Source organism: Parasteatoda tepidariorum, chromosome 12, assembly GCF_982258835.1.
Source record: "Parasteatoda tepidariorum strain Cologne lab strain chromosome 12, Ptep-v5.0, whole genome shotgun sequence".
NCBI lineage: Eukaryota > Metazoa > Arthropoda > Arachnida > Araneae > Theridiidae > Parasteatoda > Parasteatoda tepidariorum.
Genome location: NC_141766.1, coordinates 7859318 through 7875219, shown reverse-complemented (window position 1 = coordinate 7875219; position 15902 = coordinate 7859318). Strand labels below are relative to the sequence as shown.

The following is a 15902-nucleotide window of genomic DNA, read 5'->3' as shown; positions in this document are numbered from 1 at the left end:
TGTAGGAAGAATCGGATTGAACGATAGGAAAACTTGAGGTAGATTGTTGAGGTTTTTCAATTAAAAAAATAAAAACAAATAAATAAGCATAAAAACAGTGTCCACAGACGTAAAGACGTCCACAGACGTAATACATAGAAGAAACTTGAACTACTAGCTTTCTAATACTATATTCTTTGGAAAATTACAGCCATATCCAAGAATGTCCTGGTGCATGGTTTCTTTTACCCAAATGCAACTCATTTTAATCTTCTAGGAAATCTGAGATAACTTCAGTTGTTGGGAAATCTGATTGAAAAATAGGAAAACCTGAGAGGGAGTGTTGAGGTTTTTTAATTTACAGAAAGAAAAATATAATTAAATAAGCAAAAAAACATTGCTCTGATAAGTTATCGAACAACAGATATAGAAAAGATAGATTTTGAAATAAAATAAAAAAACAGAAATAAATAAGAAAAACAAAAATTGCCCGATAGTAGTAAAAAAAAAATAGAGAAAATAGATAGCTTCCTGATACTATATCCAAAGGAAAATTACATCCATCCCCACGAATGGTCTAGTGCATGGTTTCTTTTACGCAAATTTTATCCTCTAGGAAATCCGAAATAACTTTCGTTGTTTGTAGAATCCGATTAAATTATAGGATTGCCTGAGATGGATTGTTAAGGTTTTTTTAATTAAAAATAATAATAAAAAAAAAAGTAATAAATACACAAAAAAAACATTACTTTGATTATAGATATTCTGATGATAAGACATCGAACAACAGATATAGAAGGAAGAAAAAGATTTTGAAAATAAATAAATAAATAAGCAACAAGAAAAATGCCCTGATGTAGTGATAGACAATATATGGGAGAGACGTAAACTGCTAATTCTGATACTATATCCTTCAGAACATTACAGTCAACCCCGAGAATGGCCTGGTGCATGGTTTCTTTTACCCAAATGCAGCTAATTTTAATCCTCTTGGAAATCCGAGATAACTTCCGTTGTTGAAAGGATCCGATTGAATCATAGGAAAACCTGAGATGGATTGTTGAGGGTTTTTTTTAATTAAAGAAAGAAAAACAAAAATAAATAAGGGAAAAACATTACCCTGATAGTGTTACTAGAGGTCAGACATGGACAACATCCGATACGCGTAATTTTTTCCTTGCAATGACACCAAGTTACCAACTGAAAAATTATATCTTCAACCAGCTTTCTGCATCTAATATGGCATTTTGAGTGATGCATTTAAAAAAAGCTGGGTGACAAGTTGAGAAAGTGTAATTTAATCCTAAACGGAGCATATAATCCTCCTACAATGTGATCTTCAACGCTCTTTAGAAGTATTGCATATTTCTAGTCACTTTATTCCCCCCTTACTAATTTGCCTTTGATTAAAGGAGTTACATTCTGGCATTTACATGAGCAAAACCGAGATTAAAATTACATTTGCGGTAATTCTGGTGATGTAAAATTAACGCCGTATCTTCGTTTTTGACACTTTAGATAATGAGTCTTGCGTAACGATTTTAGAGAATAAGGTAAGGCTGATAGTCATTTAGAAATATCTACCATCTTAGCTCTTATATTAACAGCTGAATATCTACTTTGGTAAATTTAATCTTGTCGTATGATATTATATGCCAAGACATATCAAGTTTTCATTCCCTCTTTTGACTGATTTTTTAAGAAAATTTTAACGCATTGATACCTAGATTTAATGTTGAATTTATATCTCTTCTTCAATTTTAAAAATTAGTGAAGTGATATTTGACGCGAAAAAAATAATCGACTAAATAGTTTGTCTCGCAATCATTATTTTTTTCTTTCAGAAATTTATCCTCATAAAACAAGAGTTCATTTTACAATAAGATTTTGCAAATAATATTTTGTAATTACATATTTTTCTGCTTGCAGCACTGAGAAATAAAGTATGGCCAAAACTATCAGAATAAGGTAAAAATTTGCCGAGTTTCTGGCTCAATGGGAACACCAAAATGCTCGATAATTTTTATCGAAGCACTTTGGTAATAATTTTGGTAAAATTAACAAAACAATATGGTTTTATAATAAGCGGTAAAATTTGGTAATTTTATCATGATACCTTAGAGTATGGCTGGAAAACTATTTATTCGATTAAATTTACTTTCAAGTTTTGTAATTTTTTAGTAAATGTGAGGTAATAAGAACTAGAATTTTGATAACCAGAATTTCTAGTAAACCGTTATCATACGAGCGAAAAATTACCAAATGGTTGATTTAGATACAGTATATTTTAGTTTGATTACCAAAGTTTGTTTTTTGCCAGAAATATCATTACCGAGCAGCACTGTAATTTAACCAAAATTTTTTCCGGAATTTTTTAAGTCATTAATTTCCTTTATAAATAAAAATAAGAGACTTAAATTTTCTCAAAAGTTACACCGTTTTCTTGAAGTAACTTTAAAATCTAAACCTTCTTCATTGAAGTTTTTTTACCCTATCATTTAACCAACCTTTTTCAAAATCTAAATTTTTTTTCTTATGTTTCGTTTCTTTCTTTATCTTTTTCTTTAAAAAGCAAAACTAGATTAATTTTAAATAGCTATAATAAAATCATTCAAAATGAGAAATGTTCCGTATTGATTAGATCATAATATGCATTTACCAAGAAATAATTTTCATAAGATTACTATTTGTTTGATACCACATTGTTCCATTTAATTTTAAATTTTCTTAATTCGTGACTGATTATTCCTGATAATGCTCAAAATATCTCTCAAAAACTAGCATATTTACTCAGTTATTTGTACCAAAGTGTTAAAATATTTGCCTCTTCGTGATTGAATCCAAATTATTAAGTAAATATGAAAGATTGAAATAATAGAATTGAAACATTCTAGCTTTGTTCGGAGATGCAAGTTAATGGAAATTATCGAATAACCATTGATATGAATAATGAAGATTGAAAGCTGGTTAGATGTCACGCATAATTTTTCCGAACTATTGATTTCGTGATAAACATCTTCCTATATATAGGATCTTTAAACTAATTTAGGATATTCTCTTCTATTTATGAAACTGATCTGACAGTTATCTTTAACGAACCTAAATAAACTAGATTATTTGTTGACTTTGTTAGGAAATGTCACCTTTAATTTATAGGAGTTTTCGGTATGAGTACTAAATTATTATGTTTATATATACATTTCTATTAAATGAATTAACTATTTTTTTTGTGACTTGTGTTTAAAAGTATAAATAGGAACAAGTTATTTGAATTTTTGAAATCAGCTTTTCAAAATTAGTATTAGTCAAAAAAATCCATTTGGAGTTTTTTTTAGGTATTTTTCGAAGGGATAAATAAGGGTACTTTATTAAAAGTGGCTCATTAGAAAAATATTGAAAAAATCGTAGAAACGAATTTTGAGAAAGCAGTTGTGGAGTATCAGAACTAAAACCGATGATTAGCGTGGAGTGCCAGAACAAAAACCGATTCACAGTTGTTGAGTATCAGAACAAAAAAAAAATGAACAGTTGTAGCATGTCAGAACAAAATCCGATGAATAATTGTGGAGTGCCAGAACAAAAACCGATTCACAATGTGGAGTATCAGAACAAAAACCAATTGAACAGTTGTTGCGTGTCAGAACAAAATCCAATGAATAATTGCGGAGTGTCAGAACAAAAACTGTTGAAAAGCTGTTGAGTATCAGATTAAAAAATGTACACGAAAGTACCTATATTTTGGCGAACGGAAGTATTTTGGTAGGATTTTGTTGTTGCGGCTAAAAAGCCTGGCCGTTCCAAGATAATTTCCCAAATATCATTTTTTGTTTCGGAGTTTATTTTTATTATTGTTATATTTGAATGGTCGGAACAAGACACCGATAAATCAAAATATTCCAGCTCTCTACAATTCGTTGTCCGAACGCGTGCGTATTTCTGTGGCACTACGGAAATACGAGTTTGGGCAACGTAATAGTGGCAAGTCGAAACAAAAACCGTTTTAAACCTGAAAAGTACGCACATTTTGATGACAAAATCATCTGAACACGACATAATATAATGATTATAAGCTTGTAATTTGCAGTAACTAAATGGGAAGGAATGTAAAACAAAACGTCCGAGAAAGCAGAGTTAACAATGGTCAGAAAATAAATGACGCTTTGTTTGAAAAGCTTCTAACCTCAAATGAAAAATATCGTGACTCACCGTTTTTCAAATTTACCATAATTGATTTTTAAAAATGTTTTATCGAATTTCCAAGTAAATTCTCTAAACATTGGGATCACGTTTTTAAAGATATTTAAGATGCTTCCACCATCTATATATATTTTTTTTATCAATTAAAGGTTAAGTTTATGAAAAGTAAAAAGTTTTTTAAAGTGTTTAATTCGAATCATAAAAGGAATACGAAGATCAGCATTTGAAACCCAGATTTAAAAAAATGTAGAATATTTCAATAAATTTCAAACTGAACATTTTATTACTAAAACTTTAATAGTAAAAAAATCAAAAGTATTCATGGATTTTTTTATACATTTAAGGGATCCTTAACAGTGTACTTCATGAAATAATTATTTATAAGATAAGCTAGTTAATTCAAACATCTTAGATAAATCCTCAAGCACAATTGTGAATATTGACACACTGAGATCTTTGGTGTCTTAACTATTTTTGCTTTTCTTAAAGTTTTAAGACGTAAGGGGTAACTGCATTTATAATAGAATCTTTTAAAGTCTTATCACTACTGAATAAAGGAATGTTGAATAGCTTCAGGATCACCGAAACAAGAGTTCACAATAGAATTTCTGTTTTTCACAACTTCATGTTTTAAAACATTGCAACGGAAGCTCCTCACTCCATTACTTTAATTAAAATTTTCCGGTAATCGATCTTCGTTAAAATAGACGCAAACAATTGTCACGAGCGGCAATTTTTTGCTCCTCAACCTCTTTTACACCTCACTTTGTTTGGAAAAGTAACCATCATAAATCTTCTTAACTCTTGTCAGTAGTGGTTGTAATCTAAAAGTCTTCACTACTTCAACAAGCCAGTAAAGGAATCCAGCCATGCTGATTTTTAAAATTTTTGTTACACATTAATGCTACAGCAACCGAATAGAAACTAGGAGAAAATGACGTGCAATTCCGGAGATCGAATTTTACCCCTCCGTTTTTTTTTTACTCTCCTTGCTCCCGGAAAAAGGAAAATCTTCCGCAAATCTACGCGAAAAGGAGCATCTGGTATTCTTCCTTTGGCTCGCAAAAGGGAACAGAAGAAACTTCGGCGATAAAAGATTGCAGGGTTGGCTTATTTATATTCATTAAACGTTGTCTGTACTTCGGTAAGTAGGTAGGGGTCCTACCTCGTCATCCGGTACTGTAGTTTGGGTGACAGGATTTTCTTTTGTTCAATTGTCCCAAAGCCTCTTTTTGATTCCTCCTTCCCCTAGCCAATACTTTTCGATAATCTCTGGAGCAGGCGTGGTAGAGGTGTTTTAATTAATAAAACTCTCTCCTCTACAGCTCTTAGATGAGTAAATCCTTTTGCTCGAAGTATTGACTGCCTATTATTCCTTCATTGTTCAATTCCAAGGAAGAGACCCCAGAGGCATGGCTCCGTAACAATTCGTTCCTTCTAACAGAAGGAAATTAAACGTCAGATCAGGACTCTTTCAGCTGTCGCACGGAAGGATTGCAATGATAACAGAGATTTGCTACATAATAAAGAATTAATCCAAAAGCAGGCTTGGAAAACAGGTTCATATCTGGAATGAGTCACAATCTTTAGAATAGTAATTTCGTAAGAGGTTGGAATGCAAGCGATATATGGTGTCGGTTAATTAGCTGTTGCTAATTTTAAAGTTATGCGTTTATTGCAAAATCGACATAGTGACTTGTCTCTTGCGGGAAAATCTACTTCGAACTCTAATTATCTCTTTCTCGATTTCATGGGAAATTTCTTAGAATTATATATCTAGTTCCGTTCGTAAAGTAATTAGCCTTAAGATAGGGGATGGTTTGAAGATGAAGTTACTTATAATTAATTAAAACTTAATTTGTATTTGTTTCTTAATTGTAATGTTTGGATTTCGATACTGATTAAAATTCTTACGTTTGCTAATTTTAAAAGACTTTTATAACTAAGCCAGTCTTATTCTGTTGTTATAATAAATTGATCTGATACAAGTGAGAATGATATTAAATATATTAAAACCATATTTACTCCATGGGTCAAATCTTTTAATGCATAAAATTTCAATATGACTTTCGTTAGACGCAAGACATGAAAAAATTAGTTTTAATACTACCCATATGTTTTCAAAAAATTAGTGTGAAGTAATAAGGCTCCCTACATTTTTAGTTGTACATAGCATAGCGTTCCCTCTAAAATTGATGTATTTATTTAATCTCATGTTAAAACGATTACAATATTAGTCGTTTTCTAATAAAGAAATCGCACTAAAATGTAAAGAATAATTTCCTACGTATAAGAAATTAAAAAACGGAAAATTTAAGGCTTATTTTTTTCTAGGAAAATGAGGACAAAGTAGAAAATTATGAATAAATGGTACTTTAATTTGTAGTTTTTTTTCACTTTTTATTCATTAGAATAACAAATCTCAAATACGACGATGAATCTGAAATTTCTCAATTGATATTAAATCAAATTATGGAAAATTTCTTCGTAGCAAAATTAACTAATTCAAACTTCGAAATCCATAACTTGTGCGCTTTTAATTAACGTTCTATATAGACATTGGTTAATCTGTATGTTCTGAAGTTAATCGATTTTGAACCCAAATGTGACTTTTATTGGCAACAGAAACAGATAAAATCTAAATCAAAGTACACATCGCCAACCAACGACCGAAAAAATTGCTCACAAAAGCATCGAAAGGAAAAATATTCGTGGCAAATTGTTTCTATTGACATCCGGATTTTTCTCGCCATTTCTTTCCACCAGAAATTCGATCTATTTCTTTGTAGAAAGAACCACTCACGTTCTGGTAGTTTCTTCCAAAAGGTGAAAAGTCCCAGAAAACACATTCCCTGACTGTACCCTCTCATTCTATGTGTGTACCCATAACGGAAGCTATGGCGAAATGTACCAATGACGTAGATACTCTTCTCGTTCCTGAATCTCATGCTCCTGTCTTTTTCCGGTGTCCACACGGATCCGGAGAGGCAGTCAGTGCTTCAATATCCGGGAACCTGGTCGACAAATTGAGTCATTCGGTCCTCTTGCATGTCAGTTGTTATACCTTCTCGCACATTTCGGTCTTTTCTCTCTATCTATAGTCCAGATAGTGTCCGGCATCTCTCCTATTTGGTAACGCCCACTCTCCCCTCTTCCTGACAACTCTTTCCTGGGGAGAAACTTTCTTTATCCGGTCTTCAAGCTGCGATGATTTTTTTTTTATAACTCCTTTCTTTGAAATTTTTGAAAAAATGGAGGAGTATTATGCGAAAGTCAAATAAAATATATGACATATAGGAAAGTTAACGCCCTCTTCAACCTAAAAAAAGAATGCGAAACAGTTATGGCCGATATTTTATTTTCTTATTCATCGTTGAAATTGTTTTTAAAACAAATATGGGTTTTAGTAATATTTCAACCTAATCTGGCTCAAAAATATAAATGTAACCTCTAATATAACGTTATAGTATATTAAATGTGCCCTGGAGTTCTACTTTCTTCATTTCTATGTTTACCTATGTAGAAATATGTATAATAATTGCCCACTCTCTAGTATAGCAATAATATTGCATTACACTATAATATATGTATAACAAACTGTAAAACTATCTAGTATCTCTGAATAGCCAGCCAGGTGAGCCACCGTGTCTGATTGCGAAGCCAATGGTTGCGGTTTCAAATCTGGCTCAGGACATGAATGTTCTCTCAGTATGTTATCCACTTTTGTGTGAATATGGCCCACCCTATGAACGAGTATCTGTGACAGTATGGCGTGAGCATGGCCAAGGGCGTGAGTATTGTTGCTCGCCTCCATGACTTTGTCATAGGGTGCCGAATGAGCAACACTTTCGACATTTTCTTAGGAGGAGAACGAAAAGTTTAGTGCATGCAGTCAACAAAAAAAAAATTAAATAAATAAATAAAAGGATCTCCGAATAACAATTACCCATTCAAGTCAGTAATTAATATTTTGGAAAAATATTTCCTTTTATTTTTCAGTTTCTGAAATATAATTTATGGAAATATTACTTAGAGCTTTTTCTAAAGGTTTTGAATGATTTTTGAAAATGTTTAATTCTTTGACAAATTTGAATTCAGTAGCCAACATTTCAAAGAATAAAATTTTTAAAAATTCAAAATATTAATTAGTTACTTAATTAATAGATAATTGTCGCTCGTATATTTTTCCGTAGATTAATTATGGTGACGAGGAAAATAGGACCAGACTCCAAAACACTTAAACTATTACAATTTAAAGACAATACCTTAAAAAGGCAACGAGAAAATATTTTTTTGCCAACACATATTATAATTTTTGTATTTCATCAGCAAACTTTTCTAAAATATTTTTGAGGAAAATGTAGAAAAACGATTTTCAAACGGAAAATTCTTAAAATAATTATTTAATCAAAAATGAAAATTTTACATTTATTTTTATTTATTTAGTGTATTAATAATATAATAATGTTAATTATAAATTTAATATTATATAATAATTTATAATAATGTTAATTATAAATTTAATATTATATAATAGTTTATAATAAAATGTTAATTGTAAATTTAATATTATATGATAGTTTATAATAATGTTAATTATAAATTTAGTTTTAAATAATTATCTTTTTTGCCATCGACAGCTTAATCTTTGCCCAGATCTCCGAAAAACATAAATCATAACTAATTATTGTACATGGCTTTTTATTTTAAAAAAGATTTACAAAATATTTCATTACCAAATAATCTCAAAATTTTAATAAAAATTACTAAGACTTACAGATTTTTTTTTTTTTTTATCATATCGTTGAGGGGAAAAGGGGAAAAAAGGAATCACACATAACTCTCACGTTTTCCTTCGTTTCATCTTTCAATTTAGTATCACTTTTGTTTTTGTCTTCATGCAACTATCTAGGGAAAACTAGGGAAGTTGCGGTTTTCTTTTTCATTTCTAGAAAGAGGGGAAAATCTATAAAAATGTTAAGCATCAGGGCGAGACATACCAGAGAGAAAACAACAAAAATCTAGCATATAGTAGAGAAAAAGACAGATTCATCGGAAATATGCTGCCGAGTCAACCATCAAAGGCGATCCATTTCATTTAAGTTTGAGAATGGTGTTCTTCGTGAACTCTCAATCTTTATTTTCCCTTTTTTTCCCTTTTTCCTTACAGTTTCCAGAGCAGCCTTTGTGGTTGTCCTCTTGCTGTTATGCTGATGCATAATTGAAGGTTCTTGCGAATTTCATGAATGTTTGACGACGTGTGCTTCGAAAAAAGTATTATGAATCTTTAAAAGAGGTGGGGACTTTTCAGGGTCCAAAATACAGCTTTTTCCAACATCGCTAGGGAAGCTGTAGGGATTTTTTGGACTATTCTTTTTGCAAGACAAATGACAAGATATAAATTTTGGGAAAAGTTTTGGAAAGAAAGTTTGCAGAAAAATATTATATGTTTGGTTTAGTTTAATTGAATGTAAGCAGATTATGGTTGGCTTATTGTGCGGAACTAAAAATAATACATAGGGAAGTCAGAAATAATATTTTTTGCTCATATTTGTAACTCGTGTTCATGATAAATTTCAGTTCCGTCAATTTACAAAAATTTCTAAAATAAATAGTACTTCTTAGTTGACAGCTACAATCTACAAATAATTATAAAACATCAATTTATAATAAATTGATATTTTTATTCAACAACATGGGGAAAGTTAAGAACTTAAAAAAGGATGGTAAAAAAGCTGATTTTGATCGTAATTCATTAATTTTTTTTTTTTTTTTTTTTTTTTTTTTTTAAATTGTGTATTTTTTTATTCAATTTTTTATTGTTTCCACATTGTTGTTAACCATATTGTTTATATTTTTATTCGACAACACAGCAGGAGTAAAATTTAAAGCATGGAAAACTTAGCAAGCGATATTAAAAATATGCCATTTGTAAAATAATTCATAATCGTTCTTTTTCACATTTAAAAAAAATACACATAAATCGATAATGCTAGGTTAAAAAAAAAATAATAATATTTTTTTTCAACAATAATTTTTTAGTACGTGTAATTTAGAAGCTGATTTAAATATTTCCCATTGAAAATATTAGTGTTCGGAGAAATAGTTTAAAGGTGTTTATTTCTGCCACATCAACTTAGCGTATATTTTTATTACTTTGAAACTAATGGTATGATATTAAATTTAAATATCTTTATTCAGCACTGAGTTATTCGTCAAGTTGTCAATTAGCAATTTATTATGCAATAGTTTGAGATTTAAAGTTATTCTTGTTTATAGCTCCTTCTTTTATTAGTGAGTTCTACTGCAGCTTCCGCATATAATTATAAATTTGAATTTCTGATTTTGTTGTGAAATACAGTGGCTAGAGCTACATTGATTTGTTACAGGTGCATTATTTTTTAGAATAAAATTCAGAGCTTAAATCTAGAATTTATTTTAAGGATTTTCAAAATTTCGAATTTGCAAGTTTAAACTATTTTATTTATTTTAAACGATACCTTTTTAATACAATTACATTTAAATTAATTTCTTCTACTATGAAAAAAATTCATTTGAACCAGTTTTTAAACGTATAGGGGACTAAAATTGTCTGAGTGCATATACCTAAGTTAAACGTTAGCTAAATATAACGTGCGTTCCGGATATAATTAAAATATTTAATTTTGATCAATTCGCACAGTAGTGGACATAGCGTTTGCAAATTTAATAAAATGAAGCATTTTTGATAATTAAAAAGTTATCAAAAATGCTTCATTTTATTAAATTTTTAAATTTACAAGTTTCTAGATATTAAATATGTTTTGGTATTCAAAATTTTCTGTTTTTCTCATCGAGAAATAACTGTTTATAACTTCGTTAAAATATTTTACGAACGAATATTTACCCATAAAAACATATACTCTCTAATTGCGTGGAAAGCATAAGTTAACTAGTGCTGACATCTATGTGCAACAGGGAAAACCACATTCAAAGAGGAAAAGCTATTTACCGGTATAGCAATTTCATTAAATTATATACAACTTTTTAAATAAACTGAATTTTGACTAAAAATATTGTTAAAATTTTATTTCGAAAAATATTCTTCAAACATTCACTTTTGGGTGGTATATACTTGCTATTTTTATTAATCATAAAAAGTTTGGAAACTGCTTTCTATAAGTTGAATAAAAATATTGCTAAAATCTATTGTTACTTAATTTGAGTCGTTTTAAATAAACCAGCCCCACAGCACAGGTATTGATGCACTTTTAAGAATTTAATTGCTACTGCTTATAGGGCCGTAATTATAATTTTATTTGTTTCTTTTTATAAACAAATACATTTTGTAGAAAGTTCAACCTAAATTAATTTTGAGGATCTTAACTCAGTGAATTCTTTTTTCTTTTAAATGATCTTTTTATTACACAAATAATCCCTTCACCATGTCTCAGACAGACTTCTTAATAATTCAATAATCTAAAATTTAAACTTACAAAATTTTAATTCTAGATTAAAATAATAAAAATAAACCATGTTAAAATAAAATTTGTAGGAATTATAAACTCTTACAATGTCGTACAATTATTTTAATTCATTCTTTCTTACATTAATATTTCTTTTCTTATAAATTATTTTAATATTTCAAATAATTTTCAGGGGGGAAAAAAAGACATTTTCCCCAAAACTCTTACCAAATATGTTATATAGTTAAATTTGTGTTTTATTACATGGTTAATTTGTGTTAGCACAATATTAACAGAATAAAAATCAAAAAAAAAAAAAATTTGAAAAAAGCTCAGTTGTAAGTATGAATAATAAAATAACGTAATAAACTTTTTTGGAGGTGCCATTTTTACATCAAAATTTTCCTTTGAATTTTTTTCCCGATAAATACGTTTAAAGTTTGCAAAAAATGCTCTAAATAACGCTACAACTCATAGGAACACACTGTTGCTTACATGGGAAATCGAGAGACATTATCCTGAACCCATTGAAAATGGGGCTTGTCATTATATTGCCTCAAACTTACACATAACTCATACAATATAACATTAACCAAAACACATAAATTAGATTGAATTATTAACTTAATTAACGCTACTTTCTCAGGGAAAAAATTAAACGGAAATAATAATTCATTATTTTATGTGATTTTCAAGATTTACATTCAGTATTTTTATTTGCGTCATAAAACTTCACAAAAAGCAGTAACTTAACTTGTATTTAACTACATTGAATTTTCAACTTTATTGTTATTATGTAATCAATTTAAAATAATTCTTTTTCAGCAAGTGCAAATAAATGATGATTTCTGTGGAATGGATGTGAACACTCCTCTGGGAGGTAGCATGCCCATTGAGGCCACTCCTGTGCTTACGTATTCTGGACTCCTGCTAACTTCAGTAGCTGCCACTTCCACCCACGATTACACGGTAGCCTTTATGGGCACGGCCACTGGACACTTGAAAAAAGTAAGTGCTTTTGTCTTTACTTTCTTCTTCTTTTCACGTCGCCAAAAACACCACTCAAGTTAGAATTTTATTCCTTTTCCTTCTGAGATTGGCGATATGCCATCCCTTTTTATGGGACACTACCTTCATTTATTATCTACTTAATCCACATTTATGTATCCCCATTTTTTTCCCTTACTTTTTTGAATTGGATATATCCGAGGTTGTATTCTATACGTGTATCAAGGGGGAATCATGACTCAGGGCTAGCATGGTCCTTAGCTTGGGTAGTTAATTAGTTCTGTCACCTGTTCAACGAGTGTCGATGTCACCTGACTTATCAACACACTTCCATCAATTTTCTTTTCTTCTAGGCCCAGGCTCGTTCTGTAGCACCGCCTGTCTGCTGCAGATTGTGCAGAAAAGGGGGATTTTTTTTCCCTCTAAAACTCCCTTCCCTCCGTCATTTTGGCCCCTGGCATTTATTTTCCTTAGTTTTTCCCCTCTCCCGGGCTGTGATTTCTCAGTGTTGTAAATAGAAAGAAAAAGCGGTATTTTCTTTTGTTTTTTGTTCTTTTTTTTTCCTTTCCAAAATCAAAAAAGGGAGAAAAGAAAAGAACTTTTAACATTGTCCATTTACCCTCTAGGTTTGTCTAGGATGTTATAGGTTGTATTGCCATTTTGAGAAAACATATATTGAATCATAAAGTTATACACGCTGTTTATTAAAGAAAAGAATGAGTTATTCTCTTAAGAATGAATTGAGAAAATCAATAATGTCTGTTTATGATTCGTTTTGTAATTTTGTTTCTTCATTTTTTTAAAGAAATTTAGTTTTAAATGCAAAGTTTTATCATCGTATTAACACTCACATACATATTTTTTTATAATGGGATATAAAACTAAATTGAAAAATACTGATAAGTTTTGTTGACTTTTTTTAAAAAACTCTTATTCTCTCTCTGTTTATTTTATTTTAGTTAATCAGTTATAATTTATTAATTTATGCTAATTGTTGAACAGCAAATGCAATAACTGAAATCAATATTTCTTTCATTCTTCATGCATTCCCAAAGTAACCTATTGCAGTTATTAAACTAATTTTTCATAATTGCTGTTATTTAGATTTTATGTGGGAATAACCACATATTTAGTACTCAGTACATCGGAATAAAATAGTCTATTATGAAGTAGTTTTCTTTTTTTTTCTTTTTAATATTAGCGATTTAATATTTTCTTTTAAAGTTAAAACGTTTACTATTATATAAAATAAGAGATTCGTGTATTTATTTATTTAGTATTTAAAGAAATGTAGAAATCACGGATCTTTCCCTGTATTCTATCACATAATCGACCATAAATTGCCTCTCAGCTGCTACTAAATAGTTCTCCCTTTTTTTTTTTTTTTTTTAAGACCACAGATTAAATGTTCTCTGGAATAAGTAGATATATATATATATATAATTTTTAAAAAAAAGAAGAAAAAAAAGAAAGAAAAAAAAAAACAGAAAAAGACGAAACATTGACAGACGTGAGGCGCATGTTCGGACTCCCGAGAGCAGGAATAAAATGTCAGGAAAAGAACTTTGGAAGGAGGGTACAAATGAAAAAAAAAAAAAAAGCGGAGAAGTCCTAGAGGAATCGAAGACTAATGCGACGTCTAAGTTGGCAGCTGAATCAGCTAGCAACTTGCGGACTCTGCAACTCAGTGTCCCGAAAAGGTGCTTTAGCCGGAAGAGTTAGGGAAGACGACATTTTCCTCCACCCCCGCATTTCTTATTCCTTTTACTCCTAGTATTTGAGTGAGACGAATTTAATATACTTCCTGATTGGAGATACGGTCCTCCCTCGATGACAATTGATTTCCGTTATTCAACCCCCATGATTAGATTCAAAATCCCTTCCTAATGGTTTCGATGAATAAGACAGGATGAAATTTTGGTCATTGCGCATTATGCGATTTTCAAATAATTTTTGATATATGCGTCTTCTTAAAATTCCAGTCAAGAAAAAGAAACTAGCCCGATTTTTTTTTTTAAGTATAAAATTTAGTTCTTGTTGTTGGAATCCACCATCAACCTTCTTCCAAATCGGGCGTTTTTGCTCAAATTCGTCCAAATTATCATAAATTTATTTCAAACTTCTCTCAAATAAACATTTTGGCATTTACCATCGCTTCACCAAAACAAGCACCCCCCCCCCCAAAAAAAAGGAATAATAACTTGTTTCAAATCATTAATATTAGTTCTATAAGTAGGGAACAGTTATATTTATTTAAGTCTGCTTCACTGATAAAACAACTTATGTTACTTGGAACTATAACTTAATATAAAGTAAAATTAATCTAAACGGCTTCGGAAATATAAAACTCATTCAAAACAACGCCAAATTGTTACAAAACCAGTTAATGTAACTACATCACTGTTCCAAAACTCCAACATTTAACCATGTGATCCTAAACTAATTTTGTATTAATATTATTTAAATAATGGTGAATCGCGTCTAATCTTACACGTCTAATAACTATCGCGTCTAATCTAACACGTCTAATAACTTTCGCTTCTAATCTAGTCTAAACACGATCATTAAACAATTATTGAAAGTTGACCATTGCATGATTATCCATGAGCACCAATAACCAACACTTTTCAATTTTACCGTAACAGTTTTGGTTCAGGTATTACTTTTATGAATCAATGATTTACAGTGTTATTGTCGCATTCATCGACTAGTAAGAATAGAGACCAAAAGCCGAAAAGTTATCGATGCTCCAGCTCCGGTACCGGATAATAAGCCAAGCTTCGGCTTCTGCAATTTTAGTATATATATTTATGCACACTTTTGAGTTTCAAATTTTAATTTGAAATTTTTATTATGATAAGAAGCATGAAAAAAAATAATAACATAATCATCATTTCACACTTATAATTTAATTCATAACTGAGTTATTTGGTCATTCTTACGAAAGGAATTGAATCTACTATTTAATATATATTTATGCACACTTTTGAGTTTCAAATTTTAACTTGAAATTTTTAGTATGAAAAGAAGCATGAAAAAAAAATAATAATAACACAATCATCATTTCACGCTTGTAATTTAATTCATAATTGAGTTGTTTGTTCATTCTTACGAAAGGAATTGAATCTAATAAATAACTCTTTAATATTTGATCTTAAATTATTATAAATGTATTTTAATGCCGAGAATAGTCTTTCTCTAGCAGCTTGGCTGATCGGCGATGCCGTAATAATAAGGCAGGTCTCTTGAAAGTCTGTAGGATACAATGAAATT

The 15902-nt window shown here is 30.0% G+C and overlaps 1 protein-coding gene across 8 annotated transcripts in view; it reads left to right on the top strand.

The window, feature by feature from the left end:
* The window catches only part of LOC107443783 (plexin-A2), a 285630-nt gene that overhangs the window by 191387 nt on the left and 78341 nt on the right, over positions 1 to 15902 (top strand). For all 8 annotated transcript variants that reach the window (XM_016057792.4, XM_016057758.4, XM_071188192.2 and 5 more), the window contains one exon: positions 12447 to 12629. In XM_016057792.4, coding sequence (XP_015913278.1) covers positions 12447 to 12629 — 183 coding nt within the window. The remainder of the gene's footprint in view (positions 1 to 12446; positions 12630 to 15902) is intronic.